General features: G+C 53.5%; 1 protein-coding gene across 1 annotated transcript; it reads left to right on the top strand.

Annotated features, from left to right (window-relative positions):
* Positions 1 to 1004: 1004 nt before the first annotated feature.
* Positions 1005 to 26568, top strand: PRKCG (protein kinase C gamma). The gene is made up of 19 exons (XM_055238845.2): positions 1005 to 1481; positions 1979 to 2010; positions 2978 to 3060; positions 8791 to 8902; positions 9039 to 9170; positions 10834 to 10990; positions 11666 to 11800; positions 12127 to 12214; positions 12501 to 12530; positions 16768 to 16920; positions 17250 to 17438; positions 19181 to 19272; positions 19367 to 19429; positions 19559 to 19697; positions 22014 to 22094; positions 23580 to 23687; positions 25229 to 25369; positions 25616 to 25800; positions 25904 to 26568. The coding sequence occupies exons 1-19, from the start codon at positions 1312 to 1314 to the stop codon at positions 25944 to 25946; spliced, it is 2133 nt and encodes a 710-aa protein (XP_055094820.1). The 5' UTR covers positions 1005 to 1311; the 3' UTR covers positions 25947 to 26568.
* Positions 26569 to 27666: the final 1098 nt, after the last annotated feature.

Raw genomic sequence — 27666 nt, 5'->3', positions numbered from 1 at the left:
AGAGAAACAGATGGAACCAGAGAGTTATAGGAAGAGACAAACAGAAACAGAGACGGAGTTGCAGAGCCGGAGGAAGGGAGAGAGACAGACACAAAGACGGGTGGAGGTGAGGAGAGAGAGGGAGAGACAGGGGCAAGCATTTAGAGAGTGACTCCCAGAGAGGAAGACAGAGATGGACTCCCAAAGAGATCAAGTTGCAGAGGGAGGGAGAGACAGAGTCGCAGCCTGAGAGAGAATAGAGATTCACAGAGCCAGAGAGACACAGAAAGACAGGGAAAGGAACAGACTCAGGGAGACAGAGGCGGAAGAATTTATCAGACGTAGAGGGAGAGAGAGGGAGACTGATTCACAGTGAGACAGACCAAGACCCCGAGAAGGACCACGACACCAAGACCCAGAGATGGCGACAGATACAGACGGAGACATACAGCAGAGGAAATAGAGAAATAGAAAGAAATAGAAACAGCCATTTCTCGGAGACAGGGAAAAGGAAACAGATCCACTGAGAGGCAGAAACAGAGACACATCGAGAAAGCTCGCTCCAGGAATAGAGGGAGAGGGACAGAGGTCACGAGAAAGACACACGCAGGCAGAGAGCTACACAAATAATGGAGAGGCCAGGGGAAGAAATAAAGACTCAGCCGGCATCAGAGAAAGTGAGAACCCCAGCACCCTCCCTGTCCACTGCTGGACCCCTAGCGTGGAGCATAAAGTTTGCTGAAGGAAGGAGAGGGGCAGGGGCAGACACAGGGACCCCAGAGCGCCCACAGGACACACGAGGCACCCTAGTGGGGGAGGAACACGGGGCAGGATGACAGATTGCAGGGTGGTTGGGGGGGGAGCCAGGCTCAGAGGATGCCCCTCCCTCCAGCCAGCCCCCGGAGTGGGTGTGTGCACGTGTGGGGGGCGGGGAGCGAGGACATTTGCCCGTGTCTCCGGGAGGGGAGCGCCTTTAAGCCGAAACCCCGCCCTCTCGGTCGTCCTGGCAACGCCTCCCCCCACCGGGGGCTCCCACATTTCAGCAGGTGCCGGAGCTGGAGCTCCCGCCGCCGCCGCCCGTGCCTCCGGCTGCCGGCGCCCCTGCCTGTGGCTCTTCCTCCCCACTCGCCCGCTCCCCCTGGCGGAGCCGGCGCGCCCGGGGTGCCGCTCCCTGCCTGGCGCGCTCCGCACCTGGAGGTGCCTTGCCCCTTTCCTGCCCACCTCGGAATTTCCCTGTGGCTCCTTTGATCCTTCGAGTCTCCAGCTCCTCTCCCTTCCACCTGTTTCCCCCAAGAAAGGCAGGATCCTGGTCCCTGCCACGTTTCTGGGGCCATGGCTGGTCTGGGCCCCGGCGGAGGCGATTCAGAGGGGGGACCCCGGCCCCTGTTTTGCAGAAAGGGGGCTCTGAGGCAGAAGGTGGTCCACGAAGTCAAGAGCCACAAGTTCACCGCTCGCTTCTTCAAGCAGCCCACCTTCTGCAGCCACTGCACCGACTTCATCTGGTGAGGGAAGGGGGCTGGGGGACTGGGAGAGGAGGGGACTAGGGGTGCAGACTCCTATCACGCCGACCCCTGTGGAAGGAAGAAGGAGGGGCTGTAGCCCCGACTCCCAGGTTCTAGGATGGCCAGGGAACGCTGGGAGCTTCGACTCCTGGGTTTGAGTGAGGAGGAGGCTGGTTCCTGGAGTCCTGGGTCTGAGGGAGGAGGAGGCTGGAGGACGGAGGTCCTGGAGTCTTGGGTCTGAGGGAGGAAGGGCCTGGGGGGCTGGGAGCCTGGATTCCTGGGTCTGAAGGAGGAAGAAACTGGGGGCTGAACTCCAGTCTGAGGGAAGAAGGGCTGGGGGCCAAAATTTCTGGGTTCTAGAAAGAGGAGGCGGCCGGGGCTTGGACACCTTGGCCCTGCTCGAGAAGGGTCAGAGAGCGCAGGCCCCCTGTGGCTCGCAGAGGTTGGGGGTCCAGGTACCCCTTTCTGCATTGACCTAGGATCCCTGACTCTTCCAGGGGTATCGGAAAGCAGGGCCTGCAATGTCAAGGTAAGAGCTGGGGACCGGGGCTCCTGGGACCCTCAGGAGGGTGGAGGCTGGGGCCCCACAGCTGAGGCTGCTTGACACACGTGTTCTCTGGTCCCCAGAGAGGCGCGGGGGAGCCCGGGGCGGGGGGTGTGGCAGAGACACAGCCTGTGGTGGGGAGGGAGCTCCGATGGTGGGGCCACCGCGGAGGTGGTGCTGGGGGCCCCTCCCTCGGCCGGCTCCAGGTGGGGACAGATATTTGGAGAATCTGTTGCCATGGGAACAGGGAGATTTGGAAAAGGGGAGCTGAAGGGGGGAAGGGGGAGGGGGCTGGAGATGCAAAGTCAGAGCCCCCCCCCACACCAGGCTGCTGTCGCCATGACAACACCAGCCATCCTAGGCAGGGGCAGGCCGGGTGGGGTCACCGATGGGCGAGTGGGGGCCGGGCGGGGCCGGCAGTTCTGGGGGGCGGGAGAGGGGGGCGAGTCCTTTGAGCACCAGCTGCTACTGCTGAGAACAGAGTGAGTCAGGGTGGGGGGCGGGCCGGCAGCAGCGCCCCCAGACTCACTTCTGCCCAAGTTGCTGCTTCCTGGGCTGCGTCTGAAGATATTTCGGTTTTCGCTCTTTGAATCTGTCTGCCTCTCTCCTGGCTTTCTGATCTCCGTCCGTGGGCCTGTGTCTGTTCGTCAATGGGATCCTATTTTCTTTCTCTCTTTTTCCATCTCCCTTCCCTGAGCTCTGTGCTCTGTGTCTCTCTGTGCGTCTCTGCGTCTCTGTTTCTGACTCCGAGCCCATCTCTTGGGTTTCTGTCTCCTGCTTCTCCCTCTGGCCTCCGATTTTCTCTCTGTTGGACTCTCTGTGTTGAGATCCCTCTCTTTCTGGTTTTCTCTGTGTCCGAGTTCCGCAATCTCTTTCCAATGTTCTGTGTGCTGGGGTCTCCCTCTGGATCGATCCATGCCAACGTCTGTGTCTCTGTGATTCTCACCTTTAGTCTGCAGCTTTGTGGTTCATCGACGATGCCACGAATTTGTGACCTTCGAGTGTCCAGGCGCTGGGAAGGGCCCCCAGACGGACGTGAGTGCCCGGACACCTGGTTCTCCTCCTCGGGCCGCGCCCCCGCCCTCACCCCCTCGGCGTCCGTCCCAATTTCTCCTGCTATTTTTGTGGCTGGGAGGGGAGGGGGGCTGGAGAGATAGGGGGAGCTATCTGGCCCAGATTCCTTGCCCTTGGCCTGGAAAGGGGGAATGCGAGGGGGACTGACAGGCTGGGGACACAGGTGGGGGACAGAGAGGATGCCCGGGTGAGGAGACTGAAGATGGGCACTGCCACGGTGGGCTGTGATCCAGGGGTGAAGGGATTTAAAAATTGAGAGCTGAGGGGCACACAGAGAAAAATAGCAATGCAGGTGCGGAGATGCCAACATAAGACAGAGGGAATCTCAGGAAGAGGAACAGAGACACAGAAAAAGACAGAGACCCAGGAGAGACTGAAGCTGAGGCAGAGAGAGAGACGGAGCAGAGAAAGAACCAGGGAGAAAGATGGGAATTTGGAGGCACCAAAAGATGGACAGAGAAACTCCAACAGATGGAGACGCAGACACCTGGAGAGAGAGACTAAAATAGAAAATGGTGGATATAGACAACAGCTTAGGAGATGCTGAGAGGAGACCCAGGAAGTCCCACAGCACACTTGCACACATGTTCATGCATGTACAGATGCCCCTGTCATCACAGATGTGCAGTGCGCAGAGACACACAGCCTCTCCCCACCCCCTCTCTCTTCATCAGAGGCTCACAAGACCAGTCAACCCGAGTGCCCATTCCCGTTCCCTTTTCTGCTTTATCTCTGAGCCTCAGTTTCCTCCCCTATAAAATGGGGCTGATGATCTAGCACTGACCAACAGAACTGTCTACAGTGACGGAAGCATTCTATACATGCACTGTCCAATAGGCAGCCACCAGCTCCATGTAGCCAGTGAGCACTTGAAACAGGGCGACTGTGGCTGAGGAATAGAAATTCCATTTCTTGTCATTTGAATTGGCTTAAATTTATTTTTTTATTTTTACTTTTTGAGACAGAGTCTCGCTCTGTTGCGCAAGCTGGAGTGCAGTGGCGCAGTCTCTGCTCAATGCAACCTCCGTTTCCCAGGTTCCAGCAATTCTCCTGCCTCAGCCTCCTGAGTAGCTGGGACTACAGACACACGCCACCACACCCAGCTAATTTTTTTTGTATTTTTAGTACAGATGGGGTTTCACCATGTTGGCCAGGCTGGTCTCGAACTCCTGACCTCGTGATCCACCCGCCTCGGCCTCCCAAAGTGTTGCAATTACAGGCGTGAGCCACCGTGCCCGGCAGGACTGACTTAAATTTAAACAGCCACACGTAGTTAGTGGCCACTGAATGGGACAGCACACATCTGGACACTTCCAGGCTTGTTTTGAAGTCAGGTGGGTTCAGAGTTTCGCCCAGGGTTTGACACAAGATCGGAGACAGTTTTATGATGTACAGATGGAGAGAGAGGCAGAGAGAAAGAGAGAGAGAGAGAGATCCACAGAAGTCCATGAGGCGTTTTACCACCCTCTCAGCTGAAAATAATAGAAGTCTACATAGAAGATGTGACTTCATAGAACATATATTGAGCACCACTGTCTACCAGCACGTGTATGTGATTGATGACCCCCCTCGTCCACTCACCTCCACCACCAACACCAGATAAGTCTGATGTATCCAGTGCTCATTGGGTACACTCCTCAAGATTTTTTTTTTGTTTTTTGACTGTAATCCCAGCTGAGGCAGAATTGCTTGAACCTGAGTGGCAGAGATTGCAGTGAGCCAAGATCATGCCACTGCACTCCAGCCTGGGCGACAGAGCAAGACTTTGTCTTGGAAAAAAAAAAAGTTTTTTTGTTTTTGTTTTTTTGTTTGATTTTGGGATATTTTTTAGATGGAGTTTCACTCTGTCACCCAGGCTGGAGTGCACTGGTGCAATCTCGGTTCACTGCAACCTCTACCTCCCAGGTTCAAGCGATTCTCATGCCTCAGCCTCCCGAGTAGCTGGGACTAGAACAGGCATGAGCCACCACGCCCGGCTAATTTTTATATTTTTAGTAGACAGGGTTTCACCATGCTGGCCAAGCTGGTCTCGATCTCCTGACCTCAGGTGATCCGCCCACCTCGGCCTCCCAAAGTACTGGGATTATAGGCATGAGCCACTGCACCCAGCCGATTTTTGGGGTTTTTTGAGACAGGGTCCCGCTCTGTCACCTGGACTGGAGTACAGTGATGGAATCATAGCTCACTGCAGCCTTGAATTCTCCAGGCTCAAGTGCTCCTCCTGCCCCAGCTTCTCAAGTAGCTGGGACTACAGGCACAGGCCACAACACCTAGCTAATTAAAAAAAATGTTTTTGTAGAGATGGAGTCTCACTCACTATATTGCCCAGGCTGGTCTTCAACTCCTGGTCTCACTCGATCCTCCTGCCTCAGCCTCCCAAAATGATGGGATTACAGGCGCGAGCCACTGCACCTGGCCTCAAGTATTTTGTATACAGTATAGGATTGGATCCACACAACAGCTTATGTGGTTAGGTATACAGTATAGGTTGGATCCACACAACAGCTTATGTGGTTATTTTTCCTGTCCCTATCTGGTTTGAATCCCAGCTCCACCACTTTTTGGTTCTGTGACATTTCCTGAGTTAATTTACCTCTCTGCACTTGTTGAATTCCTTGTCTGTAAAGCGGAGATGATAATTATGCTCACTATGGATTGTTTTGAAGATTTAGTGAGTCAGACATTTGGGATGGTTTCTGACACATAGCAAGAGCCAAAATATTATTTTTTATTCTTGTTAAAATTATTATTATGACCAATGAGGAAACAAGTGAACAGTGAGAAGGAGATCTTTCCTCTGCATCACTCGGGGGTTTTTTTGTTTTTTTTTTTTTGCTGTTGAGACAGGGTCTCACTCTGTTGCCCAGGCTGGAGTGCAGTGGTGCTATCACTGCTCACTGCAGTCTTGACCTCTGGGGCTCAAGTGATTCACTGCTGGCAGTTGATCTTCTTAAAAGTAACATGCAGGCCGGGCACAGTGACTCACGCCTGTAATCCCAACACTTTGGGAGGCTGAGGTGGGTGGATCACCTGAGGTCAGGAGTTCGAGACCAGCCTGACCAACATGGAGAAACCCCGTGTCTACTAAGAATACAAAATTAGCCGCGCATGGTAGCACATGCCTGTAATCCCAGCTGCTCAGGAGGCTGAGGCAGGAGAATCGCTTGAACCCAGGAGGCAGAGGTTGCAGTGAGCCAAGATTGCGCCATAGCACTCCAGCCTGGGCAGCAAGAACAAAACTCTGTCTCAAAAAAAAAAAAAAGGTAACATGCCTTGGCCAGGCATGGTGGCTCATGCCTGTAATCCCAGCTCTTTGGGAGGCTGAGGCAAGCGGATCATGAGGTCGGGAGATCAAAACCATCCTGGCTAACACGGTGAAACCCCGTCTCTACTAAAAATACAAAAAATTAGCCGGGCATGTTGGCACGCGCCTGTAGTCCCAGCTACTCAGGAGGCTGAGGCAGGAATATCGCTTGAACCCTGGAGGCAGAGGTTGCAGTGAGCCGAGATCGCACCACTGCACTCTAGCCTGGGCGACAGAGTGAGACTCCATCTCAAAAAAAAAAAGTAACATGGATCAAGATTTGGCAAGTATGATTTCATTTAGTCCTCAGGGAGGGCACATGCCCCCACTTTTCAGGCGGTAAATCTGAGGCTTTGAAAAGGGGCAGGCATGGTGAGGCCACCTAGCTGGGTAGGGGGTAGGGCAAGATTTGAACTCTGATGTATGTAACCACAGCCTCCATGCTGTCTCCTTTTTAACAGCGACGTTTACTTCTGAGAATAAGAACAGCAGCCTCTGTCTGTGGATGGTTTGTGTGTCAGGCACCCTGCTGAGAGCCTTCACACACAGCATCTTATTTAGTGCAGCAGGAACCCTTTGAGTTAGGGTCAGCGGAGATATTTAGAAGCCCAGCACATTGAAAAGGATCCTGGAAACTGCCAACACCCTCGTCTACCCAAATATATATTCAAACTAGAAACCCCACTAACATAGATGAAAATCCAAGAATGGCCTAAATTTTCACCCTGTGATAATCCTTTTAATGGATTCTTAGAATCAAGTTATTTAACAAGCAGATATTGTCCCGGGGGTAGGGGGTGGCAGGGGAGAAGGAGAAGCTTCACTGATGACCTGCATTCATGCTTAATGGACTCTGGAAATTTAGCATGGCTTCAAAATATAGATTATTTATTTCCACCTGACCGAGGAGGATGCTGCGGCTCAAAACTGGGAATGAACTTGCCCCAAATTACACAGCTGAGAAGTGGCCTAGCTTTTACTTACATTTAGGGCTATGTAGGGACTTCAGTAAAATCCCTGATAATAACCACAGTAATAGTATAGGGAGCATCTAACATGGTAGGCACAGCTATGTTTTGTACACCAATTATTTTATTTAGGCCTCCTGGGTTCCTATTATAACTGAGAGGTCATATTCTCCATTCTACCTGGAGCTCAGAGAAGGCATACCATATGGACACTGACGGAAGCTGCCAGTGAAGGAGCTGGGGTTCAGGGTGGCCCACAAGTTCTCAAATAATAACTTGTGGGAGTTGGGGGGATGGGAACTATGAGAGGTTGGAAGCTCCTGCCTCCTTCATGTTCTGCCCAGATATCATTTGGTCAGCGAGGCCCCCCTGCCACTCCCCTTACACACACACTGTGTTTTTTTTGTTTTGTTTTGTTTTTTTTGTTTTTTTGAGACAGAATCTTGCTCTGTCACCCAGGCTGGAGTGCAGTGGCACAATCTTGGCTCACTGCAACCTCGGCCTCCTGGATTCAAGCAATTCTCATGCCTCAGCCTACTGAGTAGCTGGGATTACAGGCATGCACCACCATGCCCAGCTAATTTTTGTATTTTTAGTAGAGACAGAGTTTTGCCATGTTGCCTAGCCTGGTCCCGAACTCCTGAGCTCAAGGCAATCCGCCCACCTCGGCCTCCCAAAGTGCTGGGATTACAAGCATGAGCCACCGCGCCCGGCCAGGACCACCGTATTTAAAATTTCAATCCCCCAGGCCGGGTGCGGTGGCTCACGCTTGTAATCCCAGCACTTTGGGAGGCCGAGGCGGGCGGATCATGAGGTCAGGAGATCGAGACCACGGTGAAACCCCGTCTCTACTAAAAATACAAAAAATTAGCCGGGCGTGGTGGCGGGCGCCTGTAGTCCCAGCTACTCGGAGAGGCTGAGGCAGGAGAATGGCGTGAACCCGGGAGGCGGAGCTTGCAGTGAGCCGAGATCGCGCCACTGCACTCCAGCCTGGGTGAGAGAGCGAGACTCCGTCTCAAAAAGAAAAAAAAAAAAAAAAAAAAAAAAAAAAAAATTTCAATCCCCCAACTTCTGGTGGTCCCCATCCCTGCCTCATTTTTTCTCCAGAGCACCCATTACCAACCATCAAACTATATGTTTTATTTATTTACCATGTTTACATTCTGTATCCCTCCATTAGGAAGTAAACTCCATGTGACAAAGAGGTTTTTTTTTTTCATTTGTTTAATGCTGGGTCCCCACACCAAGAACAGTCCCTGGCACACAGCAGGTGCTCAATGATTTTTGGTACATAGAGTGAAAGAGATGGAGCCTCAGGCTGACCTAGAGAGCAAGGCAGGAGGAAAAGATAAAAAGGCCCCTCCCCTGGGGTTTTAGGACCCTCCCAACGCCCCCTAAGCCAGTCTTCTCTGCCCCCAGGACCCCCGGAACAAACACAAGTTCCGCCTGCATAGCTACAGCAGCCCCACCTTCTGCGACCACTGTGGCTCCCTCCTCTACGGGCTTGTGCACCAGGGCATGAAATGCTCCTGTGAGTGAACTGGGCCTTGCCAGGGCCCTTCCAAAGCGCCCGGTCTGGGTTCCGGGAAATGCCCGGGATGGGTAGGGGGGTGGGGTCTTGGCTTGGGGGCGGGGCCTGAGGTGCTACCCGCAGCTTTCCCCTCCAGGCTGCGAGATGAACGTGCACCGGCGCTGTGTGCGTAGCGTGCCCTCCCTGTGCGGTGTGGACCACACCGAGCGCCGCGGACGCCTGCAGCTGGAGATCCGGGCTCCCACAGCAGATGAGATCCACATAACGGGTGAGGCCCCGCCCCTTCGCCTGGCCCCGCCCCTTCCCCGAGTGTGAGGCGGGGCTGACCCAAGGTACTTGTGCTGGCTCAACCCCACCCCAAAGATGGGGCCACGCCTCTTTCAATGGTCACGCCCACACTCCTGACCCCACCCCAGAGGCCGAGCACACTCCGCCACACCCCTTTTGGCTCGAAGCCCCGCCTCCAACCTGGCTTCTTGCAACTTTCTGCACCTGTTAATGACTGACTTTTTTTTTTTTTTGGGATGGAGTTTTGCTCTTGTTGCCCAAGCTGGAGTGCAATGGCGCGATCTCGGCTCACTGCAACTTCCGCCTCCCGGGTTCAAGCGATTCTCCTGCCTCAGCCTCCCGAGTAGCTGGGATTACAGGCGCGTGTCACCAAGCCCGGCTAATTTTTTGTATTTTTAGTACAAATGGGGTTTCACCATGTTAGCCAGGCTGGTCTCGAACTCCTGACCTCGGGTGATCCGCTCGACTCGGCCTCCCAAAGTGCTGGGATTAACAGGCGTGAGCCACCGCGCCTGGCCAATGGCTTTCTTTTTTGTTTTTATTTTATGTTTATTTTTTTGAGATGGAGTCTTGCTCTGTCGCCCAGGCTGGAGTGCAGTGGTGCAATCTTGGTTCACTGCAATCTCTGCCTCCGGGGTTCAAGGAATTCTCCTGCCTCAGCCTCCCGAGTAGCTGGAATTACAGGCGCCTGCCACCACATCCGGCTAATTTTTTTTTTTTTTTGAGACAAGATCTAGCTCTGTTGCCCAGGCTGGAGTGCAGTAGCATGATCTCAGCTCACTGCAACCTCCTCCTCTCAGGCTCAAGCGATTCCCCTGCTTCAGCCTCCTGAGTAGCTGGGACTACAGGTGCATGACACTGCACCCAGCTAATTTTTGTATTTTTAGTAGAGACAGGGTTTCACCATGCTAGCCAGGCTGGTCTGGAACTCCTGACCTCAGGTGATCCGCCCGCCTCCGCCTCCCAAAGTGCTGGGATTACAGGGGTGAGCCACCGCGCCCAGCAATGGCTTTCCAGGTATAAGGGTCTTGAGAAGGGAGAGTACCTGGTTCTGAGGGAGGCTGCAGTTCAGTACTGGTGACATGGCCAGGGTCCAAACTCTGGTTCGTAATGGAGAGAAGGGCTCTGGATCTGATTTCAGGGTCACTGGTTGCGGAAAGGGCTCTATGCCCTGTCTTCTGGATACTGGAGAGGTAAGAAGTCATGAGAAACGAGACTGAGAGCTTGGAACTGTTTTTTTTTTTTTTTTTTTTTTTTTTTGAGACAGAGTCTCGCTGTGACGCCCAGGCTGGAGTGCAGTGGCGTAATCTCGGCTCACTGCAAGCCCCGACTCCTGGGTTCACGGCATTCTCCCGCCTCAGCCTCCCGAGTAGCTGGGACCACAGGCACCTGCCACCACGCCCAGCTATTTTTTTTTTTTTTTTTTTTGTATTTTTAGTAGAGACGGGGTTTCACCATTCACAGGATGGTCTCGATCTCCTGACCTTGTGATCCGCCCGCCTCGGTCTCCCGAAATGCTGGGATTACAGGCATGAGCCACCGCGCCTGGCCAAGCTTGGAACTCTTGATTGCTGACTGGAAGAGGGCTGGGAGCCCCTTCCTGGATCTCTAACCCGTCACACTCTTCCTCACTCCCCGTTTAGTTGGCGAGGCCCGTAACCTAATTCCTATGGACCCCAATGGTCTCTCTGATCCCTATGTGAAACTGAAGCTCATCCCAGACCCTCGGAACCTGACGAAACAGAAGACCCGAACGGTGAAAGCCACGCTAAACCCTGTGTGGAATGAGACCTTTGTGTTGTGAGTCTGGGGTGCAGGGAAGGCAATGACAGCTGACAGAGAATGATCTGAGGGTCCTAGTGGCCCCCAGAGAGCAGCTGATGCGAGGGGTTAGGATAGAGGGAACCCAGAAAAGGGCAGAAGAAGATGGTGGGAAAAAGGAATAGAGTGATTGAGGGAGTGAGATGGAGATACGGAAATGGAGAGATAGCCAGACCACTGTATAATTAGTCTCCATTGAAGCCCCCCAACTTTAGAGTTAGACAGAGATGAGAGAGAGAAGAGAGAGTCTCAGAAGAGGCCGAAACCCAAAGAGAGACACAGATGGAGAGGGAAGGGAGAAGATGGGGGATGGCAGGGAGACAGAGATCAGTTGACAGAAAGAGTGATAGAGACCCAGAGAGGAGAGAAGGGTACAGAGACTCAGAGAGAGAGATCTCGAGAGACAAGAGACAGAGATGGGAAGGGGCGGAGAATGCAGGAGGAAGGGAGAGGAAGAGCTCTCTAGGTTTACTTCAGGCCCCAAAGCCCTGGCTGGAGAGAGAGCCTCGCTGGGAAGGTCAGAGGTCGGAGACTGACATAGCAGGAGAGGAGCCCCAGCTGGCTGGGTTTGCCCCCACCTCCAGCACCAAGGATGGGGAACCTAGGGGAGCCATGAGCTCGGCCCCACACCCCATCCACCCCACCTTCCTGCAGCAACCTGAAGCCAGGGGATGTGGAGCGCCGGCTCAGCGTGGAGGTGTGGGACTGGGACCGGACCTCCCGCAACGACTTCATGGGGGCCATGTCCTTTGGCGTCTCGGAGCTGCTGAAGGCGCCCGTGGATGGCTGGTGAGGAGCAGGGCTGGGGCCTGGGGATGGAGCGCAATATTACCATCTCCATCTGTGTGTGGTCTCTCTCCTCCAGGCCACTGTCCTTCCCTCCGCCTCCCAGCATGCGCGCACACACACAAACACACGCACACACACACATCCCTCTCTATTCTTCTCTTCTTCTCCCCTCCCTTTCTCCCTCTCCCTCTCTTTTTATCTCACTCTTTCTCTCTTCCATCTCTGTGTCCGTCTCTCTGTGTCTCTTTCCTCCCTTCCAATGTCTTTGCCTCTCCCATGGGTGCCCCATCCCTGCTGCCCGCCTCTGGTCTCCGTCTGTATGTCAGGTACAAGTTACTGAACCAGGAGGAGGGCGAGTATTACAATGTGCCGGTGGCTGATGCTGACAACTGCAGCCTCCTCCAGAAGTTTGAGGTACCCAGACCCTGGCTTCCTCAAGGGAGCCCAGCCCAGCCTCCCACAGTTCAGAGCTGGCCTTTCCTTCCACCCCTGAGTGCCTGCTGGTCCTGGGACTACAGTTCCCAGAAGACTCTAGGACTCCCTCCTCTGCTCTTCTAGGGGACTCGAGCTCCAGGGTCTGATGGGAATTATAGTTCCTATCCATCGCCATGGCTTGAGGGTACTAAGGGCCACCAGCCCCTGTTCTAGGGCGATCCCCTGCCTCTCTTGGGACCCTGACTCTCTCTTTCTTTTCTCCCAGGCTTGTAACTACCCCCTGGAATTGTATGAGGTGAGTAGAACCAAGGCGTTGAATGGAGGCAGTTTTTGCCTACGTCTCTGATTTCTTATTCCTCCTCTGACTTCTGTCTTCAATTCCCCACACATGAGTTGAGCACACATTTGTGCTAGGCCTGTCTTGTGCTTGCTGAATAATCCAGGATCCAGAGGTGAATCTGACCCTCAAGCAACTCTCCAAGGTAGGGACACAGTCACAGATACTTAAAATACAGGAAGGTGTGCTAAATTAGAGGTAGCCCAGGGCACTGAAGAGGCCTAGTGGAGGCACTAATCCAGCCTGGGGGAGGGTGGTCAGGGAGGACTTCCCTGAGGAGGTGACGCCTGAATTGATTCTTGAGGTTTTTTTTTAATTTTTAAATTTTATTTTATTTTTTATTTTTATTTTTATTTCTGTCACCCAGGCTGGAGTTCAATGGCACAATCTCGGCTCACTGCAGCCTCCATCTCCCGGGTTCAAGCAATTCTCTTGCCTCAGCCTCCTGAGTAGCTGGGATTACAGGTGACCGCCACCATGCCCAGCTAATTTTTTGTATTTTTAGTAGAGATGGGGTTTCACCGTGTTAACCAGGATGGTCTCGATCTCCTGACCTGGTGATCCACCCGCCTCAGCCTCCCAAAATGCTGGGATTACAGGTGTGAGCCACCACGCCCGGCCGATTCTTGAGTTTTTAAAAATCTAGCAAGCATGATGATCTTAATCTTTCCATTCATTCATTCACTCATCGAATACCTTTTTCTTTCTTTCTTTCTTTTCTTTCTTTCTTTCTTTTTTTTTTTTTTGAGACAGAATCTCCCTTTGTCACCCAGGCTGGAGTGCAGTGGTGCAGTCTCAGCTCACTGCAACCTCTGCCTCCCAGATTCAAGTGATTCTCCTGCTTCAGCCTCCTGAGTAGCTGGGATTACAGAAGCGCACCACCACACCTGGCTAATTTTTGTATTTTTAATAGAGATGGGGTTTTGACATGTTGGCCAGGCTGGTCTCGAACTCCTGACCTCAAGTGATTTGCCCGCCTTGGCCTCCCTAAGCGCTGAGATTAGAGGCATGAGCGACCACGCCCAGACGAATACCCATTTTCTAGGTGTCATAAGCCAGGCCCTGTTCTGGGAATAGAATCAGGCCATTCCCCTGGCGGAGCTCTTCTTCTAGTGGAGGACAAAGTTACAAACCCAGACATTCACAACGAGGAGCAATGCTGCTGTAATGGAGACAGCCTCAGGCACTGGGGCGTCCCTGGCACAGCCTGAGTCAGAGAAAGCTTCCTAGAGAGGTGAGACCTGGTAGAAGGGCGGGATTTCCCAAAGGAGAGACCAGATTTTCAGGCAGAAGGAAGTAATGCTCTCTCCCTCATTTACCCTTTCAAAAGATACTTTACAGAGCATCTCTGTGTGCCAGGCGTGGCTCTACTCACTGGGGATATAGAGAGAGCAGGGAAAGAACAAACAAACAAACAAAAAGTTCCTTTCGTTGTGGGATTTACACCGGGAGGAAGACATTAAACAAAATATATAAGCATATGATAGGCTGGGCACCATGGCTCATGTCTGTGATCCTAGTAAGGCGGGCGGATCGCCTGAGGTCAGGAGTTTGAGACTAGCCTGGCCAACGTGGCAAAACCCCATCTCTACTAAAAATACAAAAATTAGCCGGGCATGGTGGAGGCGCCTGTAATCCCAGCTACTCAGGAGGCTGAGGCAGGAGAATTGCTGGATTCCGGGAAGCGGAGGTTGCAGTGAGCCAAGATCGCTCCACTGCACTCCAGGCTGGGTGACAGAGGGAGACTCTGTCTCAAAAAAAAGTGAAAGACAAGAATCTTCAAGATTCAACAACAGCAACAACATGCTATAGTCTTTCCTGGACTCTTACAGAAACTTTCACTAGAGTTTTTAATATTGTGTGTGGGGATTCACCTGCATCAGAATTCCTAGAGTGCTTGCTTTTAAAAGCACATTCCCCGGCCTTTCTGCAGACCTACTGAGTGAGGATCTCTCTGATGCCTCAAATGTCTGCCTACTAAATGAATTCCTCAGGTGATCCTTTTGCAAAGTTAAGTTTGAGAATGGGCTCTGCGGCCGGGCGCAGTGGCTCACGCCTGTAATCCCAGCACTTTGGGAGGCCGAGGCGGGTGGATCACGAGGTCAGGGGATGGAGACCATCCTGGGTAACACGGTGAAACCCCGTCTCTACTAAAAATACAAAAAATTAGCTGGGCGTGGTGGCGGGCTCCTGTAGTCCCAGGTACTTGGGAGGCTGAGGCAGGAGAATGGCGTGAACCCGGGAGGTGGAGCTGGCAGTGAGCCGAGATTGCACCACTGCACTCCAGCCTGGGCGAGAGAGCGAGACTCCGTCTGAAAAAAAAAAAAAAAAAAAAGAGAATGGGCTCTGCAGGAGACAAGGGTACCAGCAGGAGGAAATTCTGAGCCAAAGAGGTAGAGTCTTTTGAGATCAGCAGGGATGACCCTCCCATACAAACCCAAGAAACCCAGCAGGGCAGATGGTGGGCAAAGGCCTAGGGGCAGGGAGTGTAGGGTGGTGTGCGTGCCTGCTGTGGCTCACAGCGCTCTCCCATAGTTCAGCAGGCACCACTTAATATTACCAATGAACACCAACTATGTGCCAAACCTTGAGCTAGGTACAGGGGCTAACAACACAGCAAACAGAAACAGCCCTGATTATTATTATTATGATTATTATATATTTATCTATTTGAGACAGAGTCTTGCTCTATCACCCAGGCTGGAATGCAGTAGAGCAATCTCAGCTCACTGCAACCTCTGCCTCCCGGGTTCAAGCGATTCTCCTGCCTTGGCCTCCCGAGTAGCTGGGACTACAGGCATGTGCCACCATGTCCTACTAATTTTTATATTGCTAGTAGAGATGGGGCTTCGCCATGTTGGCCAGACTGGTCTTGAACTCCTGACCTCAGATAATCTGCCCACCTCAGCCTCCCAAAGTGCTGGGATTACAGGCGTGAGCCACCGCGCCCAGCCCTCAACAAATATTTATGTAACCTCAATGATGTAGGCAGTGTTACTGTGTCTTAGCGAACAAAGCAGACCCCTGCCTTAGGGAGCTCACAGGCAGAAAAGCGGATAGTCACACAGATAGACGTAAATTACTAAGAATAAAAGTGCCAGGAAGGTGCTATCCATGGTGACCAAGGGGTGGTAAGAGAGGCATCTGACCCAGTTTAAAAAGTCAGGTGAGGCCTCTATGAAGTGATGCTTGAGCCAAGGTCTAAAGGGTGTTTGGGAGACAACTAGGAGGGAAGGGGAGGGGAGAGCTTTACAGGAAGTCCTAACAGCACATCCAGAGGCCCCGAGTTGGGAGGGAGGACAATGTGTGTCAGGCCAGGGTGGCTGGACCATGGAGCCCCCGGGAGAGAGAACAACCTGCAGGGTCAGTCACAGCCTGGCTCTGCAAGTCATGTGGAATAAAATCTTAACACAGAGAGAGCAGTTAAAGGGTTTACAAGCATAGGGGAGACATGACCTGGTTTATTTATTTTTAAATTGGCTCCTGTGCCTGCTGAGTAGAGAATGCATTAGAAAGGGCAGCTGTCCATGTAGAGGGACAAGTGTGGAAGCTGTGACAGCAGCTTAGTCGTGGGCCCCTCCCTGGAGGGCCAAGGCAGGAAAAGGTAGAGAAGGGACCCTGGCTGAAAGCCAGGTGTGCTCCCTGGACTGGCAGCACCCATGTCACCAGAAGCGTTTTACACATACCAATTCTCAGGTCCTACCTCAGATTTATAGAGTTAGAAAACCTGGCAGTGGGACCCAGCAATCTGTTTTACCAAACCCTCTAGGGAATTCCGGCTTAGAGGCTAAGAGCAACCAGACTCTAGAGCTGAACTGCTTGGGTTTCATTTCTGGCTCTGTCCTTTACCCGCTGTGTGACTTGGGGCAAGTTACTTAACGTCTCTGTGCTAGTTTCCTCTTCTGTAAAATGGAAACGATAGCAGGGTTTTCTGGAAACAGCAGATGATAAGCTATCTAAAAAGAAAAAGAAGAAGAAAAAAAACATCTAAGTGTTTGTTGAATAATAAATAAACCCTCCAGACTATGGGGAGTCAGAGAAAATTAAGCCAAGGACAGGGTAGGAGGGTGGCCATTTTCCTCTCTCCAGCTATTCTCATCCTTTTCTTTCTTGGGTGCTGTGTCTCTTGGGGGGCATCTCCCTATCGCTGTATGAGGTCTAACCGCCTCTGGCTCTTTCTTTCTCCTTTCCACAGCGGGTGCGGATGGGCCCCTCTTCCTCTCCCATCCCCTCCCCTTCCCCTAGTCCCACCGACCCCAAGCGCTGCTTCTTCGGGGCGAGCCCAGGACGCCTGCACATCTCCGACTTCAGCTTCCTCATGGTTCTAGGAAAAGGCAGTTTTGGGAAGGTTGGATTCCTGGGGTTCTGGGGGAAAGGGAGGATGTCTGTGGGAAGGTCAGATTTCTGGTTCTTAGGGAGAAGTGGGGGTGGGAAGAAACTGGGCTCCTGCATCTTCAAATATGGTTAGGTTGGGCCGTTCAGGTTCCTGGAGAGGGGAGGTTTACAGATGTGGACACTCTCCCTGAGGGGACGGGCGGCAAGTCAGGGCTGTCAGTCCCTTAAGAGATGGAGGAAGGACCTGGGATCCCGTTTCCCTGCGTCCCTGAAAGGGAGGGGGCAGGTCCTATACCACTGGGTTCCTATCATGGACTGGCCCTTTTGGAACTGTGCGCATAGGTGATGCTGGCCGAGCGCAGGGGCTCCGATGAGCTCTACGCCATCAAGATCTTGAAAAAGGACGTGATAGTCCAGGACGACGATGTGGACTGCACGCTGGTGGAGAAACGTGTGCTGGCACTGGGGGGCCGGGGTCCTGGCGGCCGGCCCCACTTCCTCACCCAGCTCCACTCCACCTTCCAGACCCCGGTAAGGATGGAGGGGGCGGAGGCTAGCCTCGGGGCCCTGCCTCATCCAGTTCTGGACATCCGCGTTGGGATTCTGAGTTTAGGGCGAGGCAAGAGAACTTTGTGCTCTCTGAGTGGGCGAGGCCAGGCGGGTTGGCTCCTCAGGGGCCGTGGCCAGGGAGAGGGGATCCTTGGGAGGCGTGGTCAGGCGAAGGGACTCATCGGGAGGCGTGGCCAGGCGGAGGGGCTCATCGGAGGCGTGGCCAATCGGAGGCGTGGCCAGGTGGAGGCGTGGCCAGGTGGAGGGGCTCTTCGGGGGGCGTGGCCAGGCGGAAGGATTCATCGGGGGCGTGGCCAGGCCAGGGGCTCGTCGTCGGAGGGCGTGGTCAAGCGGAGGGACCCATTTGGGGGCGTGGGCAGGCGGAGGATCTCTTCGGGGGGCGTGGCCAGGCAGAGGGGCACTTCGCGGGGCGTGGTCAGGCGGATGAAATCTTTCGGGGGGTGGTTTAGAGGGGCGGGCTTTGTCAGGCGATGGGATCATTAATAGGCGTGGCCAGGCAGATTGGCTCCTTGGGGGCGTGGCCAGGCAGATGAGATTATGAATGAGCGTATCCAGGCAGGTAGATTCTTCGGAGGGCGTGGTTGGGCGGATGAGCTCCTCGGGGGCGTGGCCAGGCGGTGAGTTCCTCGGTGGCATGGCCTGGCCAGGTGGATGGGTCCTGCGGAGGTGTCGTGAAGCGGTTGAGCTCCTTGGGGGCGTGGCTAGGTGGATGGGCTCTTGCGGGGAGTGGCCAGATGCCTGTTTCCCTGGGGAGCTTGGTCTTGAGTGGCTGTAGCCAGTGCTCTGGAATTTTGAGCAAAGGAGCACAGTGGCGGAGAGTGCCTTCCTCGTGGGCCTGCCCAGAACTGGGCTCCGAGTAACGGGGTTATCACTTTTGGATTCTGACTGAAGGACACATCAGAAACAGGACATTTCCCTAGGATTGCGACTTAGGGGCAGAGAGTCAGAACCTGCACGATTTTAAGAGGGCGTGACTTTACTTCCAGGGGCTCTGAATGAGCGTGGCCAGCTACCTGGATTAAAATATATGTATGAGCAACTTTGATTCCTTTTTTTTTTTTTTTTTTTTTGTTCGAGAAGGAGTTCGCTCTTGTCCCCCAGGCTGGAGTGCAATGGCGCGATCTCGGCTCACTGCAACCTCCACCTCCCGGGTTTAAGCAATTCTCCCGTCTCAGCCTCCTGAGTAGCTGGGATTACAGGCACCCGCCACTGCGCCCGGCTAATTTTTGGTATTTTTAGTACAGACCGGGTTTCACCATGTTGGTCAAGCTGATCTCGAACTCCTGACCTCAGGTGATCCACCCGCTTCGGCCTCCCAAAGTGCTAGAATTACAGGCATAAGCCACCACGCCCAGCTGCATCTTTGATTCTTAGTAGGAAGCCAGAATTGCATATGTGTGTGAGTGGCTGTGGAAAGAGATTTTGGTGTCCCCGGATTTCGAGAGAATAGTGGGCTTCAGTATTCAATTCTGAGAAGGCGGGGCCAGAACAGGTGGTCTGATAGTTGGCGGTGGTCTGGCGGGTGGAGATTCTGAGGTAGCAGGGTTAGCACCTTAGGGCCCTCCCAGGGATGTGGCTAGGTGCTCTGAATTTCTGGTTGGGTGCATCTGGAACCTTCTACGTCCGTCCTGAGTGATCAGGAAAGAAATTCTCCTACTCTGGGTAGATGGGTCCCGCCTCTAAGCCCATGCACTCCTCCGCAGGACCGCCTGTATTTCGTGATGGAGTATGTCACCGGGGGAGACTTGATGTACCACATTCAACAGCTGGGCAAGTTTAAGGAGCCCCATGCGGCGTGAGTCTCGGCCAACAGAGAATGGACGGGGTGGTGGAAGGGGGCAGGGTCCAGCCACTGACCCTCTGACGTCCCCACCCACCCCGTCCTCCAGGTTCTACGCGGCAGAAATCGCTATCGGCCTCTTCTTCCTTCACAATCAGGGCATCATCTACAGGTGAGCAGCCCCAGGAATTTCCATGGAGGAAATCACGCCCCTGGAAGGGAAGGGATTTGAATATGCGGCTCTAGACTGCTGAACTCAACCCTTCTTGCAATTCCTACCCCACACCCCTGCATCGTCCAGGGACCTGAAGCTGGACAATGTGATGCTGGATGCTGAGGGACACATCAAGATCACTGACTTCGGCATGTGTAAGGAGAACGTCTTCCCCGGGACGACAACCCGCACCTTCTGCGGGACCCCGGACTACATAGCCCCGGAGGTAACCCTAACCCTGCTGCTCTGACCACGCTTTGAGATCCCTTAGAGGGTGTGGCTGATGGTCCAGTATTCATCATGGGTGAGGCCGGACCCTCAGACCTTGTCATGAGTTGTGGCCTTCTTACACAGCCAGGCGTTCCTCCAGCCTCCAGCACAGGTGAGCTTGTGCACTGAGCCTGCCAGGTGGGCCCAGCTGGGTCTCTAAATAGGTAAGGTGGGCAGCACCTATGGGTGAATGTTCCAGGAGAGTGGGACCAGCTCGTAGGAATTCCACGTAGGACCTGACCCTGGATCCTTCTGAGAAGGTGCAGACGATTTCTGGTGTACTCTGAGTGGGTGTGGCCTGTCCCCTGCCAACACTGAACATGTCCGGACTATCTCCTGAATACTTTTATCTGGGCAGGGCTCTCCCTGGAGTATTCAGTTGAATGGAAGCTTATTTCCTGTGTTGTACATGGTTCTCTGATCTAAGTGGGCTGGACTTCTGTGCTGCATTTTTCAAGAGGGCAGGATCAGCCAGGTGCGGTGGCTCACACCTGTAAACCCAGCACTTTGGGAGGCTGAGGCGGGTGGATCACTTGAGGTCAGGAGTTTGAGACCAGCCTGGCCAACATGGTGAAACCTCATCTCTAACAAAAATACACAAATTAGCTGGGCGTGGTGGCATGCGCCTGTAATCCCAGCTATTCGGGAGGCTGAGGCAGGAGAATTGCTTGAACCGGGGAGGCGGAGGTTGCAGTGAGCTGAGATCACACCACTGCACTGCAGCCTGGGCGACAGAGCGTAACTTCATAACTTCATCTCAAAAAAAAAAAAAAAAAAGCCGGGTGCAGCGGCTCATGCCTGTAATTCCAACACTTGGGAGGCTGAGGCAGGCGGATCACAAGGTCAGGAGTTTGAGACCAGCCTGACCAACATGGTGAAACCCCATCTATACTAAAAATACAAAAATTAGCCAGGCATGATGGCGAGTGCCTGTAATCCCAGCTACTTGGGAGGCTGAGGCAGGAGAATTACTTGAACCCGGGAGGTGGAGGTTGCAGTGAGCTGAGATCGCGCCACTGCACTTCAGTCTGGGCAACAGAGTGAGACCCTGTCTCAAAAAAAAAAAAAAAAAGCAAGAAAGAAAAAGAGCAGGGTCAGATCCCTAAGGTTCTGGGAGAGCAGATTCTGTCCTATGAGTATTTTAAGTGGGTAGGATATTACCTGACTTTGTTAAAGGGGTGGGGCTGATGTTCTGAATGTACATATAGATGGATAAAGCACATACCTGTAGTCCCAGCTACTTGGGAGGATGTGCCTGACTCGTGCCCAAATAATCAATGTCAGTGATCACAAAACCTGGCTGGTAATCAGAATCATCTGTAGAAAATTTGAAAACTGAGGCCAGACATGGTGGCTCAGGCCTGTAATCCCAGCACTTTGGGAAGCTGAGGCAGGCAGGTCACTTGAGGTCAGGAGTTCAAGACCAGCCCAGCCAACATGGTGAAACCCCGTCTCTACTAAAAATACAAAAATTAGCTGGACGTGGTGGTGTGTGCCTGTCATCCCAGCTACTCAGGAGGCTGAGGCAGGAGAATCACTTGAACCCAGGAGGTGGAGGTTGCAGTGAGCCAAGATTGCACCACTGCACTGCAGCCTGGGCTACAGAGTGAGACTCCATCTCAAAAAAAGAAAAAAAGAAAAGAAAATTTGAAAACTACACACATATTTCTGACTCTGACACAAATATTCTAGGTGGGTGGAGCCAGTGACTTGGCCGTCAGTCTTTCTATTTGAGGCCAAATGGATGTTTGAAGTAGGTATGCTTTGTTTCCAGAATATTCCAAAAGGCAGATCCCTGGCCAAAATATTCAGAGTGGAGGCTGGGCGTGGTGGCTCACTTCTATAATCCCAGCACTTTGGGAGGCAGAGGCAGGCAAATTGCTTGAGTCCGGGAGTTTGAGACCAGCCTGGGCAACATAGTGAGGCCCTATCTTCACTAAAAGTGCAAAAATTAGCCAGGTGTGGTGGTGCACGCCTGTAGCCCACCTAGTTGGGAGGCTGAGGTAGAAGAATTACCTGAGCCTGGGAAGTTGAGGCTGCAGTGAGCCGTGATGACACTACTGCGTTCCAGCCTGGGCAACAGAGTGAGACCCTGTCAAAAAAAAAAAAAAAAAAACGAAACAAAAAATCACCTGACGATATAAATATTCAGAGTGGGAAGAGCTTGTGCTGAAAGCACTTAACATGGGTAGAGCTCCCAGGGGGTGAGGCCAGAGGGGTCCTAGGCTTCTTAAAGAACGCATGGTGATTCCCTGCCTTCCACCTCCCCTAGATCATTGCCTACCAGCCCTATGGGAAGTCTGTCGATTGGTGGTCCTTTGGAGTTCTGCTGTATGAGATGTTGGCAGGACAGGTAAGGGAAGGTGGGGAGAAGCTGGCTTGGCTAAAAGAGGCAGAGAGGGGCACCTGGATCTCAGGAGGAGCCGGTTAGAAGGGAGCTCAGAAGGTTGTGCCCGAATAGCGCTGTCCATGGTTCTGAAATGTTGTCTTAATGTAGAGCAGGTGTTTTGTTTTGTTTTGTTTTGTTTTGTTTTGTTGTACCATGGATTCTTTCTCCCTAGATGCTAAAGTAGCAGTCTGGTTAAGTGGATCCCTTCTCAGAAGAATGTTTTTCAGTGCACAAAATGGAATAATACATACACAGAAAACCAAGGTTCAAATCCTCACTTTGCCACTGACTGGCTGTGTAAGCTTAGACAATTACATACATTCTAAATCAGCTTGATTGGATTCCTGGACTGCTGCGTGTACTACAGCTAAAAAAATTGGGTACCACCCTCTTGATCATCTTCTTAGCTGGCTATGGTAGTGGGCACCTATAGTCCCAGCTACTGGGGAGGCTGAGGCAGGAGGGTCACTTGAGCCCAAGAATTCAAGGTTACGCTAAACTGTGCGTATGCCACTGTGTTCCAGCCTAGGCGACAGAGCAAGACCCCATCTCAAAAGAACAAACAAAAAAAAACAAAAGAAATCAATCATTTTGAAAGATAGTCACCAAAACTTTAAAAATTTAATTGAATCTAACAACCAACTAAATTAAATGTATACAGTTGTCTAAATATTTAAAATTGGAATACGGACATCTGTGCAATTTCTTATTAATTCACTAAGTAGTAAGTTCTAATGGTAGTAAAGTAAAAAGGAGCTCTAACAGTAATTTTGAAGTAGCAATGACTAATAATTGGGAATATCTGCAACTCTCATGTGATGAGAAAATACCTGTGATTTCCATTGATAATGAAGCCACAAGCATTGCTGCTGCCTGCATTCTTAACTGAAGGGAATGCTAAATTTTAGTTAGAAGTTAAAAAAAATTTGGCCGGGCATGGTGGCTCACACCTGTAATCCAAGCACTTTGGGAGGCCGAAGTGGGCAGATCACTTGAGGTCAGGAGTTTGAGACCAGTCTGGCCAATATGGTGAAACCCCATCTCTAAATCTTTGCTTTGGTATCATTTTTTGTAATCTCAGAAGACTATGAACCACTCATCCAACCAGAAGAATGCTTTTAGGGTGTTTCCTGCAGTTTTTCCTCTCTTCTAGTTAACTGACATGTTGCATAATTAACAGCCTGCTGATTTACATAGCAGATAAAGAGAGGCAGAATAGTACAGAGATGCACAGATCTGAGGCATCTGAGATAGGAAATGAGAGAACCTGAGAAGGAGAGAGATCAAGCTTTGGTGTTTTGGTCTGATCTCTCCTGAGGGTGTGATCAGGTATGCATGTGGGGGGTGTGATGGGTCAGGCATGTTCACGGTGGGGTGAGGAGGGTGTGGAAGGTTTGGGGAAAGGCAGTCGGGCAAGTCCCTGACTCTCTATCCCCTCCACTTTGATAGCCTCCCTTCGATGGGGAGGACGAGGAGGAGCTGTTTCAGGCCATCATGGAACAAACTGTCACCTACCCCAAGTCGCTTTCCCGGGAAGCCGTGGCCATCTGCAAGGGGGTGAGAGCCCCCTGACTCCCAGCTTCTCCAGGCTCACAATCCACGCACCCCATTGCTGTCTCTGTGTCTATTAGAAAAGTGCTCCCATTCCTGAAGTCACTTTACCTCCATCTGTTGGAAATGTTGATATGATGCATAGGTTTTGTTAGAACAATGATTTCTGGCCCTGTTGCCACGAGGCCTGGAGATGGCCTCTGTCTCATCCTTCTCTGTGACTCCCACTCCCCAGCTCCCTGCTTGCAGGAAGTGCTGAAAGTCCGGGGTCTGTCTGTCTAGAACTGGGTGGGTCAGGTAAACCCAACTTCTGCAGCTTTTCTTCCTGTGGGATCTTGGGTGAGTCACCAAAACTTTGTGAGCTTAACTCTCTTCAGGGGTTGTGGAGTTGACACAGAAGAAAGCACCTGGCCCATAGCAGATTTTCAGCCCATGTCAGCACCTTCTGCATCTAGCTGCTCTCTCTGCATCTCCCTGACAGTCTCTCTCTGGTTTCTGTCTCATGCCTCCCCTCCAACTGCATACGATGGGGCTCTCTGTGTTTCTTCCTTTTCTCTGTGTCTCCTGCATCTCTGTCTACACTTTGGGGCCTTTGTCCAAACCTCCTACCCCCCGTCTCTGTTCCCTCCTGTGTCCACTCTCATACACACACACTCTACATCTCACCCTCCTCTCTTGCTGGCTTTCTGTCCTCCCCTTTCTCTGGGTCTCTGTCCCCATATTTGGTCTTTGTTCCTCCCTCTGGGTGTGTGTTTCCCGGGTCTCTATCCTTCTCTCTTTCTGAATCTCTGTCCCCCTGGGTCTCCTCTGTCTCCTCCCTTCTCTGGGTTTCTGCCTTCTTACCTGGGGTCTCTGTACCACCCTCTGGATTTCTATTTCCCCTTTTCTCTGGGTCTGCAACCTCTCTTCCCCCATTCCCTCCCTCTTCCCCTTCGTCTCCTCTACCCTTCCCTCCCTCCCCTTACCCACCTCCCTCTGTCCTTCCCTCTTCCCTTCCCTCCCTCCGGCTACCCTTCCCTCTCCCTGTCCCTCTCTCCCCTTCCCTCTCTCCCCCTACCCCCTTTCCCTCTCCCCTTCTCCATCTCCCTCATGATGTGTTCTGTTTCTCTGTGTGTCCCTGGGTCTCTGGGTATGAATTTCATCTGCTATCATTCTCCTGTATCCTCTGCCTCTTCTTGTCTCTCTCTCTCTCTCTCTCTCGCTCGCTTGCTCTGTCTCTCTCTGTCCCTCTTCCTCTCTCTGTCCTGTCTCTCTTTGTCTGTCTCTCTCCTCCTCCTCCTCCTCCCCCTCCTCCTTCTTCTTCTCCTTCTTTCTTCTTCTTCTTTCTTCTCTCTCTCTCTCTCTCTCTCCTTTCTTTTCCCTTCCTCCCTCCGTTTGCCTGTTTCCCCTGGCTGTTCTTATCTCTCTGGATCTCATGCCTGTGTCTCTTGGTTCCTACATCCGCCTGTCTCTGTCTATTTTTTCCTCGTTCTCTGGGTCTCCCTGTCCGGGACTTTGTCTGTCTGTCTGTCTGTCTGTCTGTCTGTCTCTCTCTGTGTTTCCCACAGTTCCTGACCAAGCACCCAGGGAAGCGCCTGGGCTCAGGGCCTGATGGGGAACCTACCATCCGTGCACATGGCTTTTTCCGCTGGATTGACTGGGAGCGGCTGGAACGATTGGAGATCCCGCCTCCTTTCAGACCCCGCCCGGTCAGTCACCCTCCAGGCAACAAAAACTTGGTCCCTGAAGGGGTGGGGTTCCCCGGGGCCTCAATATACCTGTATGTGTGGGTGGGGTTCCCTCTGCAGAGCCTCCCTCCAACAAATGGAGGTGCAGACACCATGAAGCATGAATGGAGATTCTGCAGGAGACAGGAGATGAGACTGGGGTACACAGAGGGACTCCCGAGGAGCCCTCAGAGCTGCTTAACTTTCCCTCCCCCACGTCTCCCACAGTGTGGCCGCAGCGGCGAGAACTTTGACAAGTTCTTCACGCGGGCGGCGCCAGCGCTGACCCCTCCAGACCGCCTAGTCCTGGCCAGCATCGACCAGGCCGATTTCCAGGGCTTCACCTACGTGAACCCCGACTTCGTGCACCCGGCTGCCCGCAGCCCCACCAGCCCAGTGCCTGTGCCCGTCATGTAATCTCACCCGCCGCCACTAGGTGTCCCCAACGTCCCCTCCGCCGTGCCGGCGGCAGCCCCCACTTCACCCCCAACTTCACCACCCCCTGCCCCATTCTAGATCCTGCACCCCAGCATTCCAGCTCTGCCCCCGCGGGTTCTAGACGCCCCTCCCAAGCGTTCCTGGCCTTCTGAACTCCATACAGCCTCTACAGCAGTCCCGCGTTCAAGACTTGAGCGGAGCCCGATATTCTTCCTGACCTTAGCGTTCTGGACTCTGCCCCAATCGGGTCCAGAGACAGCACCTCACCACTAACCATCCCCAACTCCATGGGGTTCGACACTCCATCTTGGTAGTTCTATGCCTCCCCCCAGGCCCCGCCCCTGGGGAAATAGCCTCACGGGGTTGGCTGTTCCAGACTCAGGTTCCAGAACAACCCTCAGCCTCTGAGGCCCCCCCGCCTCCACTCCAGTTCTAGATGAGTGGGAGGCGTGCCCGCCTCCTCCAGTACGTCCCGCTGCTGTGCTCTGGGGATTTCTGGGATATATGGAGGATTCTTTCCCCAGCGGCTCCCAATCAGCTTTTGTTCTAGACTTCCCCATCCCGAAGCCATCACTCCTCCCCGCAGCCCGCCTGCCGTGCATGGCTCCTGTCTGACTCGGACCCACCCCAACCCTCCCCAGTGCCTGCCACTCTCTGGGACTCTCCTCCTCCCCTCCTCTTCCCTTAGCCTCTCCCACCCGGCCACAGCTGCTGGAGAATAAATTTGGGATGCTGATGCTGAAGTGTTTGGATATTTTCTTGTAAGCTTGGAGAATGAAGGGGGTGTGGAGGCGGGACAGTGACTGTACATAGAAACAAACAGAGAAGGAAAGCATGGAGACCCACAAAGTGAGAGGGGAGACACCCACAGCAGGGGAGCAAGCAGAGAAGCGCGCACACAGACAGAGGCAGGAAACCCAGACAGACAGAGACAGGGAGAGAATATCACAGAGGGCACCAGCGTGGACAGTGCACAGCGAGAGAAGAGCACGGAGATCACTCAGAGTGCCAGGTGGCGACCCCGGCACAGAGACCCAGCGCGTCCGTATTCACCAGAGCAGCCACGCAAGCTCACATGCACACCCAGGCTCAGACACTGGGGAGAAGTCCTTCCCAAGCGGGGAGATCACAGTCTGGCCTCTTCTTGAGAGACCTGGAGACCTGATCAGAGGAAGAGACCCCCACGCCACAGCAACCAAAAACAGCCAGAACCCGAGAGCCTAGGAATCGGCGACAGAGGCACACGGCAGGCAGACGCGCCTTCTGGGCCTCTTTCCCTTGACCCACTTGAGAGTCTGGGGAGTGCCGGCGACCGTGCAGATGGACTACATTTCCCAGCAGGCCTCGCGGCAGACCCTTCCCCCAAGTGCGGCTCCTTGCCGCCAGGGCTGATGGGAAATGTAGTCTCCGGACAGGGCCAGACCAGTGGAGCGGTGTGCCTTGTCTGTGTGTTTGGAGGGGACTGAGCCCCAAAGCTTCGCAGGCTTCCTTGCGGACCCGAGCACCTCTTCTTCCCTGCAGTCCCCTGGGTTTCCATGACCCGGTCCAGCTGGACGCTAGGGCTGCCCCTCTCTCCATCACCGCCGCTACACCCCCATCCAGTGCCCGCAGGCCCCAGCCCCCGGCTCCGACCCTCGGCGGGCGGCCTGCCCCTTTAAGAGTGGCCCCGCTGACATCACGGCGGGTGGGGGGGGCTGGCCCGGCTCCCGGCTCCGCGGCGGCTGCAGGACCCGACTCCGCTCTGCGCCCGCCCGCTGCTGTAGGGACCCCGGCCCGGGACGCCCCCTCCCGCTTCCTGCAGCCGTCCAGACCCCAGGCTCCGCCCCAGGCCTGGCTAGAGC

This window comes from Symphalangus syndactylus, chromosome 13 (assembly GCF_028878055.3).
Source record: "Symphalangus syndactylus isolate Jambi chromosome 13, NHGRI_mSymSyn1-v2.1_pri, whole genome shotgun sequence".
NCBI lineage: Eukaryota > Metazoa > Chordata > Mammalia > Primates > Hylobatidae > Symphalangus > Symphalangus syndactylus.
The sequence above is the reverse complement of the archived record's forward strand: the minus strand, read 5'-3'. Positions and strand labels throughout refer to the sequence as shown.